General features: G+C 46.9%; 1 protein-coding gene across 1 annotated transcript in view; it reads left to right on the top strand.

Moving 5' to 3' along the window:
• ADGRF5 (adhesion G protein-coupled receptor F5) overlaps positions 1-22,024 on the top strand; it is a gene marked incomplete at both ends in the record, with an annotated part of 73,697 nt that overhangs the window by 11,784 nt on the left and 39,889 nt on the right. Inside the window, 3 exons of the mRNA XM_080700051.1 lie at positions 2,780-2,886; positions 7,670-7,795; positions 14,279-14,333. Of these exons, the coding sequence (XP_080556177.1) occupies positions 2,780-2,886; positions 7,670-7,795; positions 14,279-14,333 (288 nt within the window). The remainder of the gene's footprint in view (positions 1-2,779; positions 2,887-7,669; positions 7,796-14,278; positions 14,334-22,024) is intronic.

The raw sequence follows: 22,024 nt of genomic DNA, 5'->3' as shown, positions 1-22,024 counted from the left end.
CCTCTTTTTTTTTTTTTTTCCGGATCTGGGGATGGAACCCAGGAGCATTTAACCTCCGAGCCACATCCCCTGTCCTATCTTTATTCTTTATTTTGAAACAGGGTCTCACTAAGTTGCGGAGGGCCTCAGTAAGTAGCTGAGACCGTCCGCGAATGGCGATCCTCCTGTTTCAGCCTCCCGAATGCTGGGATTATAAACCTGCGCCACCACGCCCGGCTGCCCAGCCCTCTTTTTTATTCTTCATTTGGAAACAGGCTCTCACTGACTTCAAAGAACCTCATTAAGTAGTAGCTGAGGCTGTCCTTGAACCACGATCCTCCTGTCTCAGCCTCCCGAATGCTGGGATTACAAGCATGAGCCACCGTGCGTGGTGGGCACAGCCTTTTGCCTGGGCAGTGAAGGATGGGTAGAATTCGAGTATGTAGTGATTCTGCTGAGCATAGGGGACAGAAAGGGACACAGATTAATGAACCAAGTAAACAGCAGGATTATTTTGGTCTTGCCCAACACCGAGAATCGTCTGGGACAATACTGGTTTCTCTCCAGCCCCATGGTTAATTCTCAGAGAGTGATTTTTGTTTGTTCACTTCTGCATAAACACTGGAAAATCTCTTGTGCTAGTCTAGAGTCTGACAAAACAAGCAACTTTGGAAGAAAAATGCAATGCATGCTTTTTAAATACACTCACTTTTTTTGTTTTGTTCTGGTATTGCGGGATGAACTCAGGGGCATTCTGCCTTCAAGCGATATCCCAGTCCATTTTAATTTTGAAACAAGATCTTACTGAGTTGCTCAGGGTCTCCTTAAACTGCTGAGGCAGGTCTTGATCCTGCGATCTTCCCGTCTCAGCCTCCGAAGTACTGAGATGATAGGCTTGCGCCACCACACCTGGCTTTCCCAGCCCGTTTTTAAGTTTTGAAACAGGGTCTTCCTGAGTGGCTGAGGGCCACTCTGCACTGCGGATGCTGGCTTTGAACTTGCATCTCCTGTCACAGTCTATCGTTAAACTACTGGGATCACAGATGCGGCCACACCTGGCTTAAATACACTCACTGGGATCACAGATGCGGCCACACCTGGCTTAAATACACTCACTGGACAATAAAATCAGCTCATGGAACGCCTTGAGCACCCATGAGAGCGGTTGTCTTTGTTCTGAAAGAAGCCAGGAACTGACAGGGAGAAGATTGGTCTTGTATTCATGTCAGGACAGGGTGGAGAGGTAAAGTATGGTCGCCATCGCCAGGGTACGCGTGACTGGTGGGGAGGTCCTAGACCAAGTACTGAGTGAGAGGTGGTAGGTTGAATAAATGTGATCCATGGTTATGATGAAGGGAGGCAGAAACCCTGAGCAAGGTTGTTTTTGAGTTGAAATAGCTGGAGGGAACTATTGGGTCTTTCTGAGTCCAACTCTTGCATCCCCGATTTTGAAATTATTGGGTTCAGTCCAATCTCTGGCTTGGCTGGTTCCGGCTCAGAAAAGTAAAGTGACTTGCTATATAGTCCACACAGCTAACTAGAAGCAAAAAGAAGCTAGAACTCATGTTTCCAGTGGCCCAGTCAGTTGTCTGTATGAGGGGTATTTTCCATTTATATTTGTTGATATCTAGCCAAGAAGATCTCCTACCTCAAACGGTACTTTCCCCCCACTGGATTAGACCCTTGGTTTATAATTCTGTAAGTACCACCTATGGACAGTGTGACCTTAGTGAGCTGTGCACAAAGCCTCCATTTCCATATCTAACAAAGTAGACTGGAGCCGGGCCTGGTGGCGCACGCTTGTCATCCCAGTACTTGGGAGGCTGAGCAGGTTCACGAACAGCCTCAGCTATTTAGTGAAGCCCTCTGCAACTCAGTGAGACCCTGTTTCAAAATAAAGAAGAAAAAATAGGGCTGGGGGTGTAGCTCAGAGGTAGAATGTTCCTGGGATCAAACCCCAATACTGCAAAATAATAATAATAATAATAATAATAATAATAATAATATAAATAAATAAATAAAAAGTGGATTGGTTTAGTAGCATCTTTAAGATCATTTAGAGGGGAGAAGGACCCATTCCTTGCAGAAACTTATAGCAACAGGCCAGGACATAGAGCTCACCTGCCAGTGTCCGGGCTGTGATCTTCACCACCACCAACAGTTAGGCCAAATTCTATGATGGGCGATTTGCCGGGCTGCAGAATCTCACCATCACTGGCTAATCTCCCGATTCTGTGCCTCAGCTCCTAGCCGCCCTGGGGACATTCAGCCCTCACTAGACTCTAGTTTTCTCATCTGAGAAACTGAAGGGGAGTGAATGAGAGAGGGGGGTTGAGGAGGAGAGAGAGCTGTGAGGGGCAGGTGGAGCAGGGTCGAGCTTCCAAAGCCAGTTTCAGGAAGGCCCCACCATTACGCTCTTGGCTTCCCAACGTGCAGGTGGCGCTGCCTCGCGGATGTGGTCAGTTTTTGTGGGCGTGCCTCAAACCCTGCAAGGGGCACGGACCATTTCCTTTCTTTTCTTATTTCTACCCCGTTCCCATTGGACACAGAGGGCCCAGGTTGGTGCTTCTGAAAGGGCTCCAGGAAAGGGATCCACCGGGCGCTATGTTTCATCAAGTCTGGGAGAGCAGACCAGGTCCACAGCAATGCTTCTTAGAACAGGACCGTTCTGCAAGAGAATGCAAGAGAACAGCTTTCCTGTGGCCCCAGGAACAGGCTGCTGACAACCCGGCGACTGATTCCAGGCATATGATGTCAACAAGTGCTTACTTTTTGCTGTCCCACTTTTTAAACTTCACAGACAGGAAAATAGAGTCAGCAGGGACCAGGAAGTTGCTCACCAGCACAGGGTCATTCCTGAGGATTCGTCATAATTCTCAGCTCTCCTCTAAGATACAGATCGGACAGGTTGGCGAGTTGGGTAGAGTATCCAGTATTTGAATTTAAAAACAGAAAAAGCAACTGGGCATGGTGATGCATGTCTGTGATCTCAGTACTTAGGAGGCTAAGACTGGAGGGTTGCAGGTTCGAGGCCAGCCTCAGCAACTTAGCAAGGAGACCCTGTTTTGAAATTAAAAAATAAAAAAGGGCTGAAAGTTTAGCTCAGATGGAGAACCCCTCTGGGTTCCACTTCTTTTCTTTTTCTATTTTGCGGTACTAGTATGAAACCCAGGGGTATTCTACCTTCAAACTACACCCCATCCCTATTTTTTATTCTTTATTTTGAAACGGGGTCTCACTGAGTTGCAAAGGGCCCCACTAAGTAGCTGAGGCTGGCCAGAACCGCGATCCTCCTGTCTCAGTCTCCCAAATGCTGGGATTACAAGCGTGTGCCACCACACCTGGCTTAAATTATACTCTGTGTGTGTGTGTGTGTGTGTGTGTGTGTGTGTGTGTGTGTGTGTATGGTACTGGGGATGGGACCTTGGGGTATCTACTTCCAAGCTACACCCCCCAGCCCTATTTTTTATTCTTTATTTGAAAACAGGATCTCACTAAGTTGTGGAGGGCCTCACTAAGTATCTGAGGCTGTCTGTGAACTGTGATCCTCCTGTCTCAGCCTCCCAAGTACTGGGATTACAAGCGTGTGCCACCACACCTGGCTTGGGTTCTATTTCAAGTACAAAAAAAAAAAAAAAAAAAAAAGGAGAGAGAGAAAGACTGGGAACGACATTGAATAATTTTCTTTCTCTTTCTGCCCCTGTTTCTCTGTGTCTCCGTCTTTGTCTGCCCTCCAGGAATTTTAGAATGAATAGGAACTTCCAGGGGGCTTACAACTAAAGGCACCCCACCCAAGATGCACTGCCTTGAATGTGGGAAGAGGATCCATTTGTTTTAACTAAATGATTATAGATGCCGCCTTAGCTGAAATAAACAGTCTCCACCAGCCTCCTCACAACTGAGAACATTGTCAGCTAAAGGGGTTATGTAAGATTATTGACATAACCAGAAAATTTTGTCCCCAGGTTTCATCCCAAACGGTAGCAGTAACTTTAAAAGCTGAAGTGACCAGGCATGGTGGTGCACGCCTGTAATCCTAGTACTTAGAAGGCTAAGACAGGAAAATCGCAGGCTCAAGGCCAGCCTCAGCAACTTAGTGAGATCCTATTTCAAAATTTTAAAAAACAGCCGAGCGTGGTGGTGCATGCTTGTAATCCCAGTACTTGGGAGGCTGAAACAGGAAGATCGCAGGTTCGAGGCCAGCCTGGGCAACTTAGTGAGGCCCTCCGCAACTTAGTGAGATCCTGTTTAAAAAAAAAATAATAATAATAATAATAATAATAGCCGGGCGTGGTGGCGCACGCTTGTAATCCCCGCACCTGGGAGGTGGAGACAGGGGGATCGCGCAGGTTCGAAGCCAGCCTCGCTGGCTTAAGAGACTCTGTTTCCAAATAAAATATAAAATAGGTCTGGGAGTGAAGCTTGGAGGTAGAAGGGTCTCCAGGAACCCCAGGACCACCAAAAAATACATAATAATAATAATAATAATAATACACAACAATTAAAAAAGAGGGCTGGGAGTATAGCTCAGAGGCAAAATAACTCTGGGTTCAATTCTTAGTACCAAAATAAATAAATACATAAATACCATTTGAATATATCTCCAGCTGGTACTATGTCCTCCTGGCTCAAGCCCTGCCACAGAGGTGTCAAGTATTGTGACTACTACCTTCCCTCAAAGTGGTGGCACTCACCCTTCAGGTGGAGAATCCTTCATCCCCACCAGAGAGCTAGCAAGTACATCATCTCTGTGTCCAGACAACTTGCCCCTCCCCACCCATGGTAGGGCCTTTCCTCATCTCTGTTCCTAAGGACTTGTGAGTTTATTATTATTGCTATTGTTTTTGTTGCCTGTGAGCCAATAAGTCAACAGAAAGAAGAATGTTAATTTCTAAGAATGTTCTTGGGGAAGCCAGGCGTGCACACGCTTGTGATCTCAGCATTTGGGAGGCTGAGACAGGAGGATCGCGGTTCTCTGCCAGGCTCAACTACTTAGCGAGGCTCTTTGCAACTCAGTGAGACCCTGTTTCAAAATAAAGAATAAAAAATAGGGCTGAGGCTGTAGCTCGAAGGTAGAATGACCCTGGATTCCATCCCCAGTACCAAAAAAAAAAAAAAAAAAAAATGTTTTTGGGGGGAGATTTGAGGCGGAGGAGATGGATCAGTACTGGCTACTGATCTATACAAAAGGGTCAGAACATCTGAGGACAGTTTCATTCTTGCTCATTTTAGCCAAAAAACAAACAAACAAACAAACAAACAAACAAACAAATGCCCAACAGAAATGAACCACCAACACAGGGAAAGAGTAGGACAATTGGAAGCCTTCTCTAGTTTCTCCACCGCGAGACCCCTCCTGGGGTCAGACACTGCAGGAGGTTTACTAAGTCTTCAGTCTTTTTTCCTGGAAGAACTGTCTCAGGATGGAATCAACTAGCAGCCTGCACTAAGGTGCCTCCTGAGAATTGATGTTTCCTCCTAGATACCTCCTGAATATCCGCAGGCTGAGTCAGCCGAGCCTAACCTCGAGGTAGCCTACTCCTCTTCAGTAAGGAAAAGAAAAGTTCCGAGTTAGAGAACTCAGTCACACAGCGACTGCTCCGATTTCCTTACAGCAGACGCATCTGATCTGAAACATACACCCCGCCCACAACCCAAATTGTGAGGCATCTCCCAGACCATCGTGTTGCAGAATTTTAAAAAATATATCTGATTCCCAGAGATGCAAATTGGATCAATTTTCCAGGGCCCTTGGCTTCCCTTTTCTCAGTGGGGGAAGAGGAAAAGGCGGGTGGCTGATGATTGAAATACAATTGTCTCTGGCATGTAAATCTTGGCCAACATCGGCGTGTTATCCTGGCTCTGGTTTCCTGAAGCTCCCTGCAACTCCCCGGCTGAGGCCTGCCCTTCCTGATGGCTGCCCTCCAATGGCTGTCCCCTGATGGCTGCCCTCTAATTCCACTCACCATCAGGGTAGTAATCATCACAGCCCAAATCTCTGAAGATCTTCATGGCTTTTAATCTCATCTGAGTCTCAGAACACTCTCTTAGAGAATTAGGGGAGGTATAATTGCCCCCAGTTTCCAGATGGGGAAACTTAGCTCAGAGAAGAGAGTGATTTACTGACGGGCACAGTTAATTATAGTGATCCTGGGTCCTAGCCCACACCTTCTTTTCACAAACACACATGAGCATAGGAAAGCTAATGAGAAAAAGACTGCACAGTACATTTTGTCTCTAGAAGTAGTAGGGTTGAGATTCTTCCATGCCCTACTTTACTCTGTGTGTGTGTGTGTGTGTGTGTGTGTGTGTGTGTGTGTGTGTGTGTGTTTTTTACTGGGAATCGAACTCAAGGGCATTTTATTTCCGAGCTATAGTTTTTTTGTTGTTTTTTTTTTTTTTTTTTTGAGACAGGGTCTCACTAGATTGCTGACCATCTCGCTAAATTGCGGAGGCTGGTTTTGAACCTGCGATCCTCCTGTCTCAGCCTCCCGAGTACTAGGATTACAGGGGTGCACCATGCCCAACGGTACTTTTTACATGCATCACTGATTAATCTGGCTACCAAAAAGCTCTACTTTTTAATCACTAACATTATAAAAAGATTTCTTTCTTTCTTTCTTTCTTTCTTTCTTTCTTTCTTTCTTTCTTTCTGTCACTGGGAATTGAACCCAGAGCCATTCTTCCTCTGAGCCATACTCCAGCCCTTTTAATTTCTTACTTTTAAAACAGGATCTTACTAGGTTGCTATGAGTCTCATTAAGTTGCTGGGGCTGTCCTCAAACTTATGATTCTTCTATTTCAGCCTCCCAAGTACTGGGATTCCACATGTGCACCACCACACCCAGCTTAAAAGATAGCTTTAAAAATTAATAACCAGATGGAATATATTATGATATCAATGTTCTCTACTGTGCACTATAATATGAAATGATGATATAAAACGCAATTTATATGTTTCTTCACTATATGCAGAACGTTTTGTTTCATTTTGTTTTGTTTTTTGGTGGTACTGGGGTTCCTGGAAGCCCTTCTACCTCCAGGCTACACTCCCAGACCTATTTTATATTTTTTTATTTGGAAACAGGGTCTCCTAAGCCAGCGAGGCTGGCTTCGAACCTGCGCAATCCTCCTGTCTCTGCCTCCCAAGCGCGGTGTTTACAAGCGTGCGCCACCACGCCCGGCTATACAGAAGTTTTATACTAATGGGATATAGCCTGTTAATTTGAGTCATGAGGTAAACTGAATAGGTTACTACCTGAATTAAAAGAAAAAATTGCTACATGCAATGCACTTTGATATTTTCAAGTCTTTTCTCTTTTTGTTTTTGTGGTACTGGGGATGGGACCCAGGGGCATTCTACTTCTGAGCTACACCCACAGCCCTATATTTTATTCTTTATTTTGAAACAGGGTCTCACTGAGTTGCAGAGGGCCTCACTAAATAGCTGAGGCTGCCCGCGAACCACGATCCTCCTGTCTCAGCCTCTTGAATGTTGGGATAACGAGAGCGCGCCATCAGCACCAGCTTGGTATTTTCAACTCGATCCTAGATTCTGTTCCTTTTCACTTCCCCTCTCTACTGCAAAGGTCCTCCTGTAGTGAGACCTTCTTTGCATCAGGATTTGCTAGTTTTTCCTTGTTTAATCAATAAGTTACTTTATCTCTAAGCCATAATCTTTCCATTTTAGGCAAAACGACTCCAACCTGGAGAAATGAAACCCCGAAGGGGAGCCGCTCTGTGCCTGGTGCTGGCTGTGATCTGTTCTTCAGAAGCGACACCGAGCTCGGATTTGGAGTCGGTTGTTCATCCTCTGGTGAGTGCGTCTATCGTCTACTATATTTTCCCCTTTCTCTGATTTCCTGGGACTGTCACAGATAGAGAATGGATCTTCAAAAAAATGGAGGGAGAGGGAAAGCCGGGATTGGTGGCGCGCAGCTGTAATCCCAGTACTTGGGAAGCTGAGACAGGAAGATCACAGTTCAAGGACAGTCTCAGCAAGTAGTGATACTCTCAGCGACCTAGTGAGACCCTGTTTCCAAATAAGAAATAAAAATGAGCGGAATGGGTATAGCTTGAAGGTAGAATAGCTCTGGGTTCAATCTCCAGCAACTCGCACATATACAAAAGATGAGAGGAAATGCTGCAAGCAGGCAAAGGATGAATATTAATGGATTGAGTGCATTCACTGGGCTTCCACCGGCCACACTCTGAAATCAAGTGCTGGCTTAGATGTCCCCTAAGAGGGACCTCCCAGGCTGGCCACCTGGACTCCATCACGGCCTCAGGCCCAAGGCTGCCACACAGTGAAATTAGCGACAATAATACAGCAGAAATGGAGGAGGGCAGAGAATTGGTTCTCAAGGATTTGTCTTACCTTGAGCATCCAACCAGAGCACATTTCAAAAGACACCCATCTGGGGAGCGTGTGTGTGTGTGTGTGTGTGTGTGTGTGTGTGTCCATCAGAGCAGAGCTGGATGTAATCCAAGGACCATCGACGGCACCTGAGACCTTTGCCGACAAATTGTCTAGGTTATTGCGTCTCTGGAAGGTCAGCAGAATTTAGCTTAAGTATAGGGTGATAAACACCCCTTATGTCTTCTGGGAATTGTTGAATCAGTTCTTGCTTAGTCTTCTTCCTGCTCCGGAGACAGGCAGGCATGTTCCTGGTTGGGAAACCTTGGGAGACAAAGAGTTCTGTGTAAAATCACATTAATAGTCGTACTGATTTTCTGCGCCTGTTATGAAAGCTAAATTAATTAATGTTTATAAGAGGCCTTAGAATCGTGCCTGGTGCATAATGATGCTACGGAAGTATTTAATATGTCTCCTGCTGTGTGTTTTCTATGGATTGTTTTATGTTCTATTACATTATTAATTATATTATTAATTATAATATTAATAATTATATTATTAGTTGTTAATAATATAATATTATAGTACTAATACTATTTTTTAATTATTATATTAGCACTATTGCTAGAACCCAGAGAAATTCTACCTCCAAACTAGTCCCTCAGCCCAATTTTATTTCTTATATGGAAACAGGGTCTCACTAAATTGCCAAGAGGCTTGCTAAGTAGCTGAGGCTGGCTTCGAACCTGCAATCCTCCTGTCTCAGCCTCCCAAGAACTAGAATTACAAGCATGTGACGCCACGCCTGGCTTTTGTTTCACATACCGTAGCTCCACTTTATTTCATTACTACTGTTAAATCTCCACAGTACATTTCTGCATTACAAAATGTCTCTCTTGAGCCAGGAGCGGTGGTGCACACTTGTAATCCCAGTACTTGGGAGGCTGAGACAGGAGGATCCGGGTTTGCAGCCGGCCTCAGCTACCCAGTGAGGCCCTCGGCAACTTAGTGAGACCCTGTTTCAAAATCAAAAATCAAAATTAGGGCTGGGGATGTAGCTCGGAGGTAGAATGTCCCTGGATTCGATCCCTAGTACTGCAAAAAAAAAACACACAAAAAAACAAAAATTCTCTCTTTGCCCTGTTTGGTACTTTTTAATTTATTCTCTGTCTTTTATTTCGACTGTCAATTCTGCTTTTGCATTTGTGTTTGTCTGGTTTGTGTCCCTTATTTTTTTTGTTTACCCTTTAGTTCATCATTCTGCTTTGATGGTTGTAAATAACATGAGTTTGAGGGTTATTCTTTCTTTGTTCCTTTTTTAAAAAAAACTGAATCTAATCAAATCTCACTTTGATTCAGGGAATAAAATTTATTCACACCCGAAATATTATTTTTCTCATAAGTTACTCTCGGGATTTTGTTTCAGGACTTTGACACTTTTCTCCCTTTCTGTTTTTGGATATTTCATTCATTTATTTATTTACTCATTTATACGTGAGTGTGTGTGGTACTGGGGATTGGAGCCAGGGGCGCTCCACTTCAGAGCAATACCCCTAGTCCTATTTTATTTTATTTTACTTTTGAAACAAGATTTTGCTGAATTGCGGAGGCTGGTCTCGAACCTGCTATCCTTCAGTCTCAGCCTCCCTTGTATTAGGAATACTAGGCCTGCACCATTATTGCATTTGGCTCTTTTTGTGTGTGTGTGGTGCTTAGAATTGAGCCCAGTGGCATTCCACCTACCTCACACCTACATCCTCAGCCTTTTTTATTTTTTTAATTTATTTTATTTTATTTTTTGTGGTACCGGGGATGGAACCTAAGGACATTCTACCTCCGAGCTACACCCTCAGCACTATTTTTTATTCTTTATTTTGAAACAGGGTCTCACTGAGTTGCAAAGGGCCTCACTAAGTAGCTGAAGCTGTCTACGAACCGTGATCCTCCTGTCTCAGCCTCCTGAATGCTGAGATTACAAGCGTGCACCAAGCCAAAAAAAAAAAAAAAAAATGGGCTCAGAGTTTAGCTCAGAGGTAGAATGTCCCTGGGTTAAATCCCCAGTACCAAAATAAACAAAAACAAGCAAACAAACAAACAAAAAAAACAAGGTCTTTCTGAGCTGCCAAGTTTTTGAGGCTGGCCTTGAACCTGCAGTCCTCCTTGTCTCAGCCTCCCAAGTACTGGGATTACAGACAGACACCACTACTTCCCACAGACCTTTCATCATTTGACCCAAGTCTCCTTCCTTCCTTCCTTCCTTCCTTCCTTCCTTCCTTCCTTCCTTCCCTGGGACAGGATAATGGCAGATTCAAGACTCTCGGCAACATACATCCCATTTCAGAGTAAAAATAAAACGCAAGGGTAGAGGTAGAACGGCCCTGGGTTCATCCCCGGCACCAAAGCAAAAACAAATAAACAAATAGTAATAAACACTTTCACACAGGGCCAAGAGCAGAGCCCGAATCCTTCCAAATTGTTGGCTATTTCTAAGGGTCTCTGTATGTGTGTGAAGATGTTAAGTCAGGATCACGGGTCAAACAAGCGAGCAGGAGGAGGAGTGAGCGGCAGGGTTCTGGTAGGAGCGCTGAGATTTAAAACAGCTTGGCCACCTGTGACCATCTTGTGGACCATCCTGTTCCCTGGGGATTTTCTTTTTTCTGCTATTTTATTCTGATTCATTTTTATTTTTATTTTTTGGTGCTGGGGATTGAACCCAGAGGCATTCTACCTCTGAGCTACCCCCCTAGTCCTATTTTCTTTTCTTTTCTTTCTTTTTTTTTTTTTTTTGGTGGTACTGGGGGTGGAACCCAGAGGCTTTCTACCTCCGGGCTATACTCCCAGACCTAGTTTATATTTTATTTGGAAACAGGGTCTCACTAAGTTGCTGAGAGCCTCACTAAGTAGCTGAGGCTGGCTTCAAACCTGTGCGATCCTCCTGTCTCAGCCTCCCAAGCGCGGGGATTACAAGCGTGCCCCACCACGCCCAGTTTTTATTTTATTTCTGAAACAAGGTCTCACTGGGTTGGTGAGAGTCTCACTACTTGTTGAGGCTGTCTTCGAACCTGCGATCCTCCTGTCTCGGCCTCCTGAGTACTGAGGTTACAGGTGTGCGCTATTTTTTTTTTTGTTTGTTTGATTGGTGCATTATAATTGTACGGGATCCTGAGATTCATGGCAACCCTTTCATGTCTGCACCTACCTTGATGATTTGGTCTGTTTCCTTGGATTTTCTTTTTCTCCCATAAAAAGCCACCTCTGGTTCCTGACCGACTGCCCCCGCCCAGGCCGCCCCACCCACCCGCCCCTGCCACAGTTATTTGAAAAGTCATCATGCCTGAAAGGTGGGGCGCTTCCTGGAATTGGGGACCTCGTCTCTTCCGGCTGCAGCTCAGCCATCAGGAAATCCCCTCCGGACAGAGCGGGCCATTGTGGCTGGATCCTCATCTGGGCCCTCTAGGGAGGCCAACAGGGAGCTGTATTTTTTTTTGTTTGTTTGTTTGTTTTTTGTCTGCAGTAACTGGGCTCCCGAGTTGAGCCCCATGAGCCTGGCCAAAGAACGCCACAGGCTCTCCCCTGAGCTGACTCCAAGCCTGCACTCCCTAGGCACCGAGGCTGCGAGGACAGTATTGACTTTCCTCCTAGTCAGAATCAGACCTGGCGCGTTCCATCCGTGCTGTGACTCCAGCATCCTTTGCTCTACTCAAATCCACGACCTGGAGCCTCAGCCCAGCTCTTTGCAGCCTGTTAGTTCTAGGATGGTTGAAGCCGGCTGGCCCGGCACCACCACATCAGATCCCTGCAGGCCTTTCCTGTCCTACCTCAGGCTCCAACAGGAGCGTCCTCTGGTCTTGGAGAAGCTGTGACTCTTCACTTGATAGCAGAGAGGTGGAGGTTGTGGCAGGAACTCTTTGCAAACCGTGCCCAGGAAGTTCCAAGTTCCATGAAGATTCAAGAGCTCAGCTGCCACGATCTATGATGGGAACACAGCTCAAATAATCCTGGGTTCATTTGTGATGGTATCAATACCAATATTAATATTATGTATTGGGGAGAGGACCCAGAGGGAAACACACAACTAACTACTGTGTGATTCTATCACTCTGAACCTTATTATGATGTATAATTCCAACACACCAGGAAAAGAGAAAAGAAAAAGAAAAAAAACCAAAAAACAAAAACAATGTGGTGGTGCATGCCTGCAGCCCCGGTACTTAAAAGGCTGAAACAAGTTTGAGGCCAGCCTCAAAAAATATCAAAACCAAAATTAAAAAGGGTTGGGGGTAGCCAGGGTGTGGTGGCACACGCTTATAATCCCAGCATTCAGGAGGCTGAGACAGGAGGATCGCGGTTCGTGGGCAGCCTCAGGTACTTGGTGAGGCCCTTTGCAACTCAGTGAGACCCTGTTACAAAAAAAAGAAAATAGGGCAGGGGGTGTAGCTCCAAGGTAGAATGCTCCTGGGTTCCATCCCCAGTACCGAAAAAAAAAAAAAAAAAAAAAAAAAACAGGCTATAGAATTGGTGAGGACCGTGGCACAGAGTGATGAAGTCACCTGCCCAAGGCCACACAGCCACTGTGTGGTGGAGCTGGTGAGGCACCTGCCCGGATGACAACACTCAGTCCCAATCATGTGGAGCCCGAGATGATGTCATCCAGTCCCTGGACGTGGAGGCCAAGTCAGGAAATCTAGCTCAGGAAGCAGAGGTGAAACCTGCCCGGAGCCCCTGAATTGGTACCCGGCCTGTTACTGATCCAACCAAAACCCATCCCACTGGGGCTGTATGACCTGCATGTTGACATCCTTGGGGCTCTGACCCGGAGCTTGGCTCTCTGAGCTTCAGCCGTGAATAAACTCGTCACCTCCTGATACGGCCTGTGGGCCTTGTATCTGTGGACCTGACTCTCCTGCGACCCTAGCATTTGAATTCAGCATCTGCAGAGACCTGGCTCTTAACCACTGGATTCTAGGATAATACGCAACATGTACTGAGCTCTTACTGGATGCAGTATAGTGGTGTGCTTGGTTCTTGTAACAATCCTGTAAAGTTGGCTCTGTGATTATTGCCAACGTGTGTGTGTGTGTGTGTGTAACTCAGGGGCCTTTTACCTCTGGGCTGTACTTCCGACCTATTTTATATTTTATTTGGAAACAGGGTCTCACTAAGTTGCTGAGAGCCTCATAAGTAGCTGAGGCTGGCTTCCAACCTGCATGATCCTCCTGTCGCCTGTATGATCCTCCTGTCTCAGCCTCCCAAGTGCTGGGATTACAAGCGTGCGCCACCACGCCCAGCTGATTATTGCCATTTTGCAGAAAATAAAACAGGCTCTGACTCTTTATCACTTGCCCAAGGTCGGTCACATGACCAGTAAGAAGCACAGGTCTGGGCACAGGGCGTCTGGCCGTCCAGCCGGCTTGCTTAGGCTCTGCCACAGACACCAGCCACAGAATCATCTAGAAGAAAATGGCCAGAGGAAGCTAAAATCATTTCTGAGCATGACTGCCTGAACACCACAGACACGTGGACTCAGGGCCAGGTTGAGTGCTGAGAGAGGTCGTGAGACTTGTCTAAGGGGTCAGTGGAATGACTAAGGGTTCAAATCTTAGGCGGAGAGGAAAAGTTTAGAACAGTGTCATTGATCTTCGTTGACAGGGCCCCATCTGCAGGAACCCTGAGAAACTCAGATATGGCGGCGCTCTCTTCCGCGATGGGCCTGGGCACGGCTCTGTTTTGAGGAGGTGCGTTCCCAGGGCTTGCTGCAGACACAGCTTGCCCTGTGGTTCTGCCCATTGTACAGTTGCTGCCTGTCTGCCAGCCCCGGGCACTTGGCGCTACTCCAAGACCTGCAGCCTTCAGCGGGGCTCTGACCTTTAGGGCCGTGTGAGCAGAAAACCGCTTGGGAGACTTCCTTAGGTGAATTGAACATGATCTAAACTGTTCTTTCAGATTCTCCGTGAACAGGAACTAGCCCCGGAGGAGCCGCTGAGGCCAAAGCGAGCAGGTATGTCAACTTGCACTTGTCCCGTTTGTAAGTCTGGTCGAACGACACTTCCAGCCACATACATCAGTCTCCCAGCACCTCGGAGTCAAATAGTGCAGTGATTCCCTCGAGTAAGCATAAAGGAACTCCATTTTTCTTCCATCAAATGGCAGTAAGTGGACCAGCAACATAGTGCTCCCCTCTCCGCACCCATCACAGTCTCTGAAACTCAGTCCCCAGATTCTCCCGGGGGGCCTCTCAACTGCTTTCCAGACCCCCCCCCCAAAGCCGCTTTTCTCCTCCCACCCCAGCAGCTATTCCTTCATTCTGATTTTTATTTTTTTATTAAAAAATATTTTTGAAGTACTGGGGATGGAACCCAGGAGCATTCTACCTCTAAGCAACACCTCCAGCCCTGTTTTTTTTATTTTTTTATTTTTATTTTTTTGCAGTACTGTGGATGGAACCCAGGGGTATTTGACTTCCAAGCTATACCCCTAGTCCTATTTTTTAGACTTTTATTTTTGAAACAGGGTCTCACTAAGTTGCTGAGAGCCTCACTCAGTAGCTAAGGCTGGCTTCGAACCTGTGCGATCCTCCTGTCTCAGCCTCCCAAGCGCTGGGATTACAAGCGTGCCCACCACACCCGGCATCAAGGCTGGTTTTGAAACTACGATCCTCCTGTCTCAGCCTCCCAAGTACTGGGATTTGTAAGCCCCTCTTATTACCCTCTTTCTTTCTCCCCTCTTCCTCTCTCTTTCTCTTTCTTTCTCTCTTTCTTTCTTTCTTTCTTTTCCTTCTTTCTTTGTACTAGGGATTGAACCAAGAGACATTGTACCACTGATCTGCACCCCCAACCCTATTTTATTTTTTAATTCTGCAACAGGGTCTTGTTGAGCTGGGGAGGGCTTTGTAAGTTGCTGAGGCTGACCACAGATCTGCGATCCTCACTCTCAGCCTCCTCTGTATTAGGATTTCGGGTCTTTTTCTTTTCTTCTATTAAAGCCTCTAAGCCCATCAGGAGACCCCACCTCTACACTCAGCTCACTTCAATCTCATGTTCAGAGAGACTCGGGCTGTGAAAGTGTTGCCCTCAGCTCAGGCAGAGGCGCAGGTCACAGTCTTCTCGGTGCCATCACTAGACCCAGCTCTTGCTCAGAGCTTGAAAGGAGGCAGTGACCACATTTTATTAAGTTCTTGAAAAGCTCAATGGAAAGAAGAGTAAGCCCGAAATTTCCTTTGGAGTTACTAGATCAAATTTTTAGAGCTCGGCAGAAAAGATCCTTAATGGTAGAATAAATACTCACCTCCCCTCCCCTCCTCTTCCCTCCCCTCTCCTTTTTGGTTAAGCCTTTATTTTTATTTTGGGGAATTGAAACTAGGGGCGTGGCACTCCCAGTCCTTTTTATTTTTTTATTTTGAAACATGTCTTGCTAAATCACCGAGGGTCTCTCTAAGTTGCTGAACCTGCTGCACCTGTCTCAGCCTCCCAGGTCCTGGGATCCCGGGATCCCGGGAGTGAAGTGCGCGCTGGGCCGCACCCCGCCCAGCCTTCACCTTGTTGTCCCAGTGGAGCCCCCCTCACGCCTTCCTCCTCCTCCCTGACGTGCCTGTGTCTGCTCTGCTTAAAAACAGGCTTCATGTCCCTACCCGCTCCCAGCAGCCCGGGAACCCTCCTGTGCCTTATGATAGGCGCAGGGCCAGAGATGCGTCCATCTGATATTTGAAAAGACTTTTATTATTCCTGAAATCAAGCTATCTGCGGGAGAGTTCTGGCCATGGCTTTCCACCAAGCTGCTCCGGAGTTTAGGCCGCCCGCTTCCTCGGAGCACTTGGTGACCCCACAGCTGTGAAAGTTACTTCTTCCTCCTGCACTTCCCAGCTGGGCTGTTTATGACCCGGGGCTGTGAGGGGCAGCCCTGAAGCAGGAAACTGCTTCCACATCTAAGAATTTGGCATTCCTGAATTTTTCCAGGCTTGTTTTCATTAAAAACAATCACAACCATGGCGTACATCACTGTGCAAACATGCTTTCTATTCATGATCCGCAGTCCTCTGGGGTCCTTTGGGAAGCGTTAATGAGCCAGCCCGTCCTCTGTAGAAGATGGATCGGCCCTGGTACTGGCACAAATCACTGCAGTAAGAAATGGCCACGGGCAGGCCCAGTGCAAGGTCCCGGGGAGCCGGGACGTCAGGAGCAGCTAAGGGCTCTCTAGGGAGAGCCAGGGAAGACCGCACAGTCGGTGTTCCGCTGCTGTGCTCCGAAGGTGGCCCTAGGACGGGGCTGAGTCGCACCACTCTGGTATATCCATGTATCTCCCTTTCCAGTGCCCAATGGGGCGAGGACCCGAAGGTGCAGAGAGGAAGGAGGTTAAGTCAGGAACTTCCTTTTGAGTTACTAGACCAAATCTTTAGCATACGGGATCAAAGATCTTTAACAGGAAAATACATATTCATTGATTGTACGTAAGTAACTTTAGTTGGCTGCATAGACTCGCTGGCATCTTGAGATACAAACACACTCACACACACACTCACACCATATGAATCACATATATGTATTGTATATATATATATTTATATGTATTCTCCACATATATTTATCAGAGTTATTATCTTATTAGGTTGTTAAGGGGACTATATAATGGTATGATCCTATTACTTTAGAAGTGTTAATAAATGATCTGAGGGTTACTTCTTTTATTTTCTCCTTTTACTCATTTTTTAAACATTAAAAGTAAAGCTGATTGATTTACTCATAAAAATAGCGCTGTTGCCGGGCGTGGTGGCGCACACTTGTAATCCCTGTGCTTGGGAGGTGGAGACCGTGGGATCGTGCAGGTTCAAAGCCAGCCTTGCTGGCTTAAGACCCTGTTTCCAAAAATATATATAAAATAGGTCTGGAGGTGTAGCCTGGAGGTAGAAGGGTTTCCAGGAACCCAAGTACCACCAAAAAAAAAAAAAAAAAAGTGCTGTCTTTGACAGGGTCTGAGGTCTCTGGGCAAAGAGAAGGTGTTCTGTATTAGCCCCAGGTAACTCCCTGGGGCAGGAAGATGGTGTTGTGATGTATGAGTTAGCCTTTTATTTTATTTTATTTTTTGTGTGGTACTGGGGATTGAACCCAAGAGGATTCTACCCCCCAAACTACACCCCTAGCCCTATATTTTTATTCTTTATCATGAAACAGGGTCTCACTGAGTTGCGGAGGACTTCATTAAGTAGCTGAGGCTGGCCATGAACCATGATCCTCCTGTCTCAGCCTCCCCAGTGCTGGGATTACAAGCGTGCACCACCACGCCCAGCTAAGAGTTAAATAGCGTTTTAGAAAACCCTTCTTCTTTTTGCTGTACTGGGGATGGAACCCAGGGGCATTCTACCTCCCAGCTACACCCCCAGTCCTATTTTTCTTCTTTATTTTGAATCAGGGTCTCAGTAAGTTGCACAGGGCTTCACTAAGTAGCTGAGGCTGGCTGCAAGCCACAATTCTCCTGTCTCAGCCTCCCAAATTCTGGGTTTACAAATATGCATCATCACGCTCGTCTTAGGAAACCCCTTTCTAAATACTACAGGGGAAGAGAAGTCTGCACAGAGACCCAGGGAACAGAGACAAGAATAAGTATGGTAGGGGGTTCCAGACGGAGAGGCTGGCCCAGAGCAGTGGCTGCCTGAAGCCACCCTGGGTGAACGTGATCCAGGCAGTTATGGCTGAATTAATTTGCTGGAGAAACCAGTGCCGGGGAGACCTGTTTGGAAGCTCCAAACCCCCTGACCATTGAAGAAGAGAAGAAATCAGCAGAGGGCAGACAACTAGGGAGGCAGGACTCGAGGGCTTGGGCACAGATGTGACCATGACGGGGGGCACAGGAGAGTGATGGCTCAGATGACCCTCAGAGAGGGAAGCTGGGGCTGGGAGTCAGGGAGGCCGCAGGGAGAAGGCTGGGGAAAGCTTGGGTAGAGGTTTGCAGATAAGCTCAAAACGAAGTGTGAATGGAACTCTTGAGAGCGGACTGCAGGTGGACGCTTCTTACTGCTTAGCACGAACACAAAGATGAGTTGCAAAGCTCTTTGCTCTCATTCTCTGGGTTGGATTAGGGAGAGCGGCTCGGGGCCTGGCACTCAACAGTCCCCATCGCTGCTTCTTTGGCTTCAAAAAATATTGACTGATGGAAACAAACGGGCGAGGTCCAGGATGCCCAAAGCCCGAGCGGAACGTGTGACAGTTCTACACCCCTCAACTAGAGCAGGGCCCCCACAGAGCAGGTCTCCTGCCTCCTGTGCGGAAATCCTGGCTTCTCTGTGGCTCTGAGGGTTCTGGCGTGCTGGCCCTTTGGGATCTGGACCAGGAAATGCTATGCATTTCCCAGTCTGAGGAGCAGAGTTTCGGTTTTCAAGGCTATAATCTTTCCTGTGACAGCACCTGGAGCTCGGTGCTTTGAGCAGGAAGCAGTGGCAGAGGGCGGATGAGGGGCTCCGTGCTCTCTGGCTGGTGTGTGTTCAGTTTGGAGCTTGGCCATGAATGTTGGGAGTGTTTTGCTTTTTTTTTAAAAAAAAATGTTCTACCATCCTGTACCCCATTGAAAAGTATGAGTGCAATACACCAATAAAAAAATAAAAATGTTCTAGTTGGGTATGTTGGTACACACCTTGTAATCCTAGTACTTGGGAGGCTGAGATAGGAGGATTGCAGACTTGAGGATAGTCTCAGGCTCTCTGCAACTTAGTGAAACCCAGTTTTGAAATAAAGAGCTGAGCTGGACATGGTGGCGCACGCTTGTAATCCCGATTGCGGTTCGCGGACAGCCTCAGCTACTTAGTGAGGCTTCTGCAACTCTGTGAGACTTGGTTTTACAAAAGAAGAAAAAATAGGGCAGGGGGTGGAGCTCGGAGGTTGAATGCCCCTGGGTTCCATCCCCAGACCCGCAAAAAATAAATAAATAAATAAATAAATAAATAAATAAATAGCTGGGAGTGCAGTTCAAAGGTAGAATGCCCCTAGGTTCAATCTCCATGGCAGAAAAAAAGAAAGGTTTTTGTTTTAAGGGCCAAGGTTGTGGCTCAGAGGTAGAATGCTCTTGGGTTCAATCCCCAGTACCAAAATAATAAATAAATAAATAAATACATACATACATACATAAATAAAATATTTGTTTTCTAAAAAAAGGGCTGGGGTTGTAGCTCAGAGTAGAATGACCCTAGGTTCAATACCCAGTACCCCCTCAAAATTCTCATTAGTGTTGTTTGTTTTTTTGAACGATTTTAATGATAAGACTTAATGGGAATGGTGTTAATTTTTCTTAACCTAACAGTATACATCTATATAAAATAAACCCCTCAAAAGCTGAATGAGGTCGCGTACCCTTGTAATCCCAATATTTGAGAGGCTGAGACAGGAGGATCGCAGTTCGCGGACAGCCTCAGCTACTTAGTGAGGTTCTCTGCAACTCAGTGAGACCCTGTTTCAAAGTAAAGAATAACAAATAGGGCTGAGGGTGTAGCTCAGAGGTAGAATGCCCCTGGGTTCCATCTTTAGTACCGGAAAAAACAAAACAAAACAAAAAAGAACCCTCATTGCTTTTATTATTGGCTATTTAACCCAAACATTTTGCCAGGGATTTCCATACAGGATCCATCCCAACTTCTGAGCAACAGTCCTGTAGAGAAAATATGACCTCTAATTCACAGCTGAACAAAGTGTAGGCCACAGAGTTTCAATGGCCTGCCCAGGTAAGAGGGCATCCCAGCCCACTCTCTGGCACCAAAGTCCAGGCTCATAGCTCAGAGCCCCAGCTTCAACCTGTATTTGGGGTCCTGCCCACGAGGTCCCGCCTCATGAGTCTTACAGCATCTCTGGCCAGCCAGGAAGACCTGCAGGTCTGTCTCATCCTACGAGGTCAAGAACCTTGGGAAAGACTGACTTTGATGACTTGGGTTTATGCTCACTGGGAGAATGGAATCTTGGCTCCAGACTTTACAATCCAGGGCTTTACAACCCCGGATGCCACCTTCTCCTCTACCTGTTATATCTCCAAGGCGAGCCATGGCCTGGGATTCTGAAGCTTTCCCCCAGTTTGAACAAACCTGTCTAAAACCTGAAGAGCAAGCAGGATCCTTTGACTATTGTCCACTGACCAGTGGCAGGGTCTGATCCTGACAGTGCTGTCAAATCACCACCTTCGACTCACAGAGCATCGCCAGGAGACAGAAGCATTGTCAAAGGCGCAAAGGCATTGCCCCCTTTGGTCCACAGAAAGCCACACCAAGCTAGGCGCCTTTCCCTGGGGCCAAGTCAGCAGGCTCCCTTCTTGGGCAGGTGGGAGATTTTTCCTTTCCTTCAGCTCGGATGCTGAGGAGCCACCATTCCCACCAGCGCTGCCAGGCAAAAGTAGCCTTGTTTTGTTTGCTTTATCAGCTGTGATGAAGAAAGACCCAGAACTGCCTGTCTCAGCTGGTGGCCAACTTTCCAGAAATGTATCTTTAAGATAAAGAAGTGATCTGGAAGTAACTTGGGGGAGAGGAGAGAAGAAATCGTTGTGGGTTTGTGCCCCCTGGGCCCGGGATGGCCTTCCTTCCCTCCACTCACCCTTCAGCTGCCAGGAGCCCCATGGTCCAGAGGCAGCGGAGGAAGGCAGGAGCGGGAGTCTTCCGGGTCCTTCCTGGGTCCTGGGGTGGGGCAGGAAGTGCCGCTTACCCGGCCCAGAAGTCCTTGGTTTGTGGCAGGGAAGGCAGGGTCTGGCCTGTCTGCGTGGAAAGCTGGAGCAGGATTTCCTAGCCCAGGCTCTTAGGACTGTCTGTCTGAAGGGAGGGAGTAGGGTGAGCCGTTGTCCGCACCCCACATGGGCGCCATGGTCCCGGGGCATCGAGGCCCTTACACACAAGTGCCCCGGGGGGCCTTGGTACTGTTCTAGGGTCTAGATAAAAAGGATGTCCTCAAGCAGGAGGGTGTCTTCATATAGTTCATCCTAGAGAGATGTTCACGCCTCCCTTTATTAGAGTCTGTGCTCAAAGTTTACTTTTTAGAAAAGGTTTTTTTTTCTAAGACAGGGTGGTGGTACTGTAATCCCAGTACTCAGCAGGCAGAAAGAGGAGGATGGCAAGTTTAAGGTCACCCTGAGCAAATCCAGAGGTAGAACACTACTGTATTCAAGCCCCAGAACCCCCACTCAAAACAGAAAATGGACTTTGTGCACCTATTTATTTATTTATTTATTTATTTTACAGTACTGAAGATTGAATCCAGGGGCATTCTACACCCCAGCCCAATTATTTTTTTTTATTTTTTTTAATTTTGAAACAGGGTTCCACTAAGTTGCAGAGGGTCTCATTAAGTAGCTGAGGCTGGCTGCGAACCCAGATCCTCCTGTCTCAGCCTCCCAAGTACTGGTATTACAAGCATGCACCACCACGCCCGGCCTAGGAAATAGACCTTGGAGTCACTAACATGTCTTTGGAAGCCCAGTTCTGGTGCTTGCTATCATGAACATAACCGGTGGATGAAGGGCCGAGGGCCGAGTTAACAGCAGCATGAACCGCGTGGACTGACCCTCGCTGAAGTGGCAGCCCCTGTCCTGCAGGGCCTTATGATTCTGATTCACTCCCTGCAAACCCGCACGGAAGAATCGCTTTAGTTTTAATGGGAAACAGTGACACCTGTGAGTAACCGTGTGCTTTTACGCGCACACTTGATCTACAGTTATGTCTGAAAGGGGCGTGGG

This window comes from Muscardinus avellanarius (genome assembly GCF_963383645.1).
Source record: "Muscardinus avellanarius genome assembly, chromosome: 8".
In the NCBI taxonomy this organism is placed as follows: domain Eukaryota; kingdom Metazoa; phylum Chordata; class Mammalia; order Rodentia; family Gliridae; genus Muscardinus; species Muscardinus avellanarius.
The sequence above is the reverse complement of the archived record's forward strand: the minus strand, read 5'-3'. Positions and strand labels throughout refer to the sequence as shown.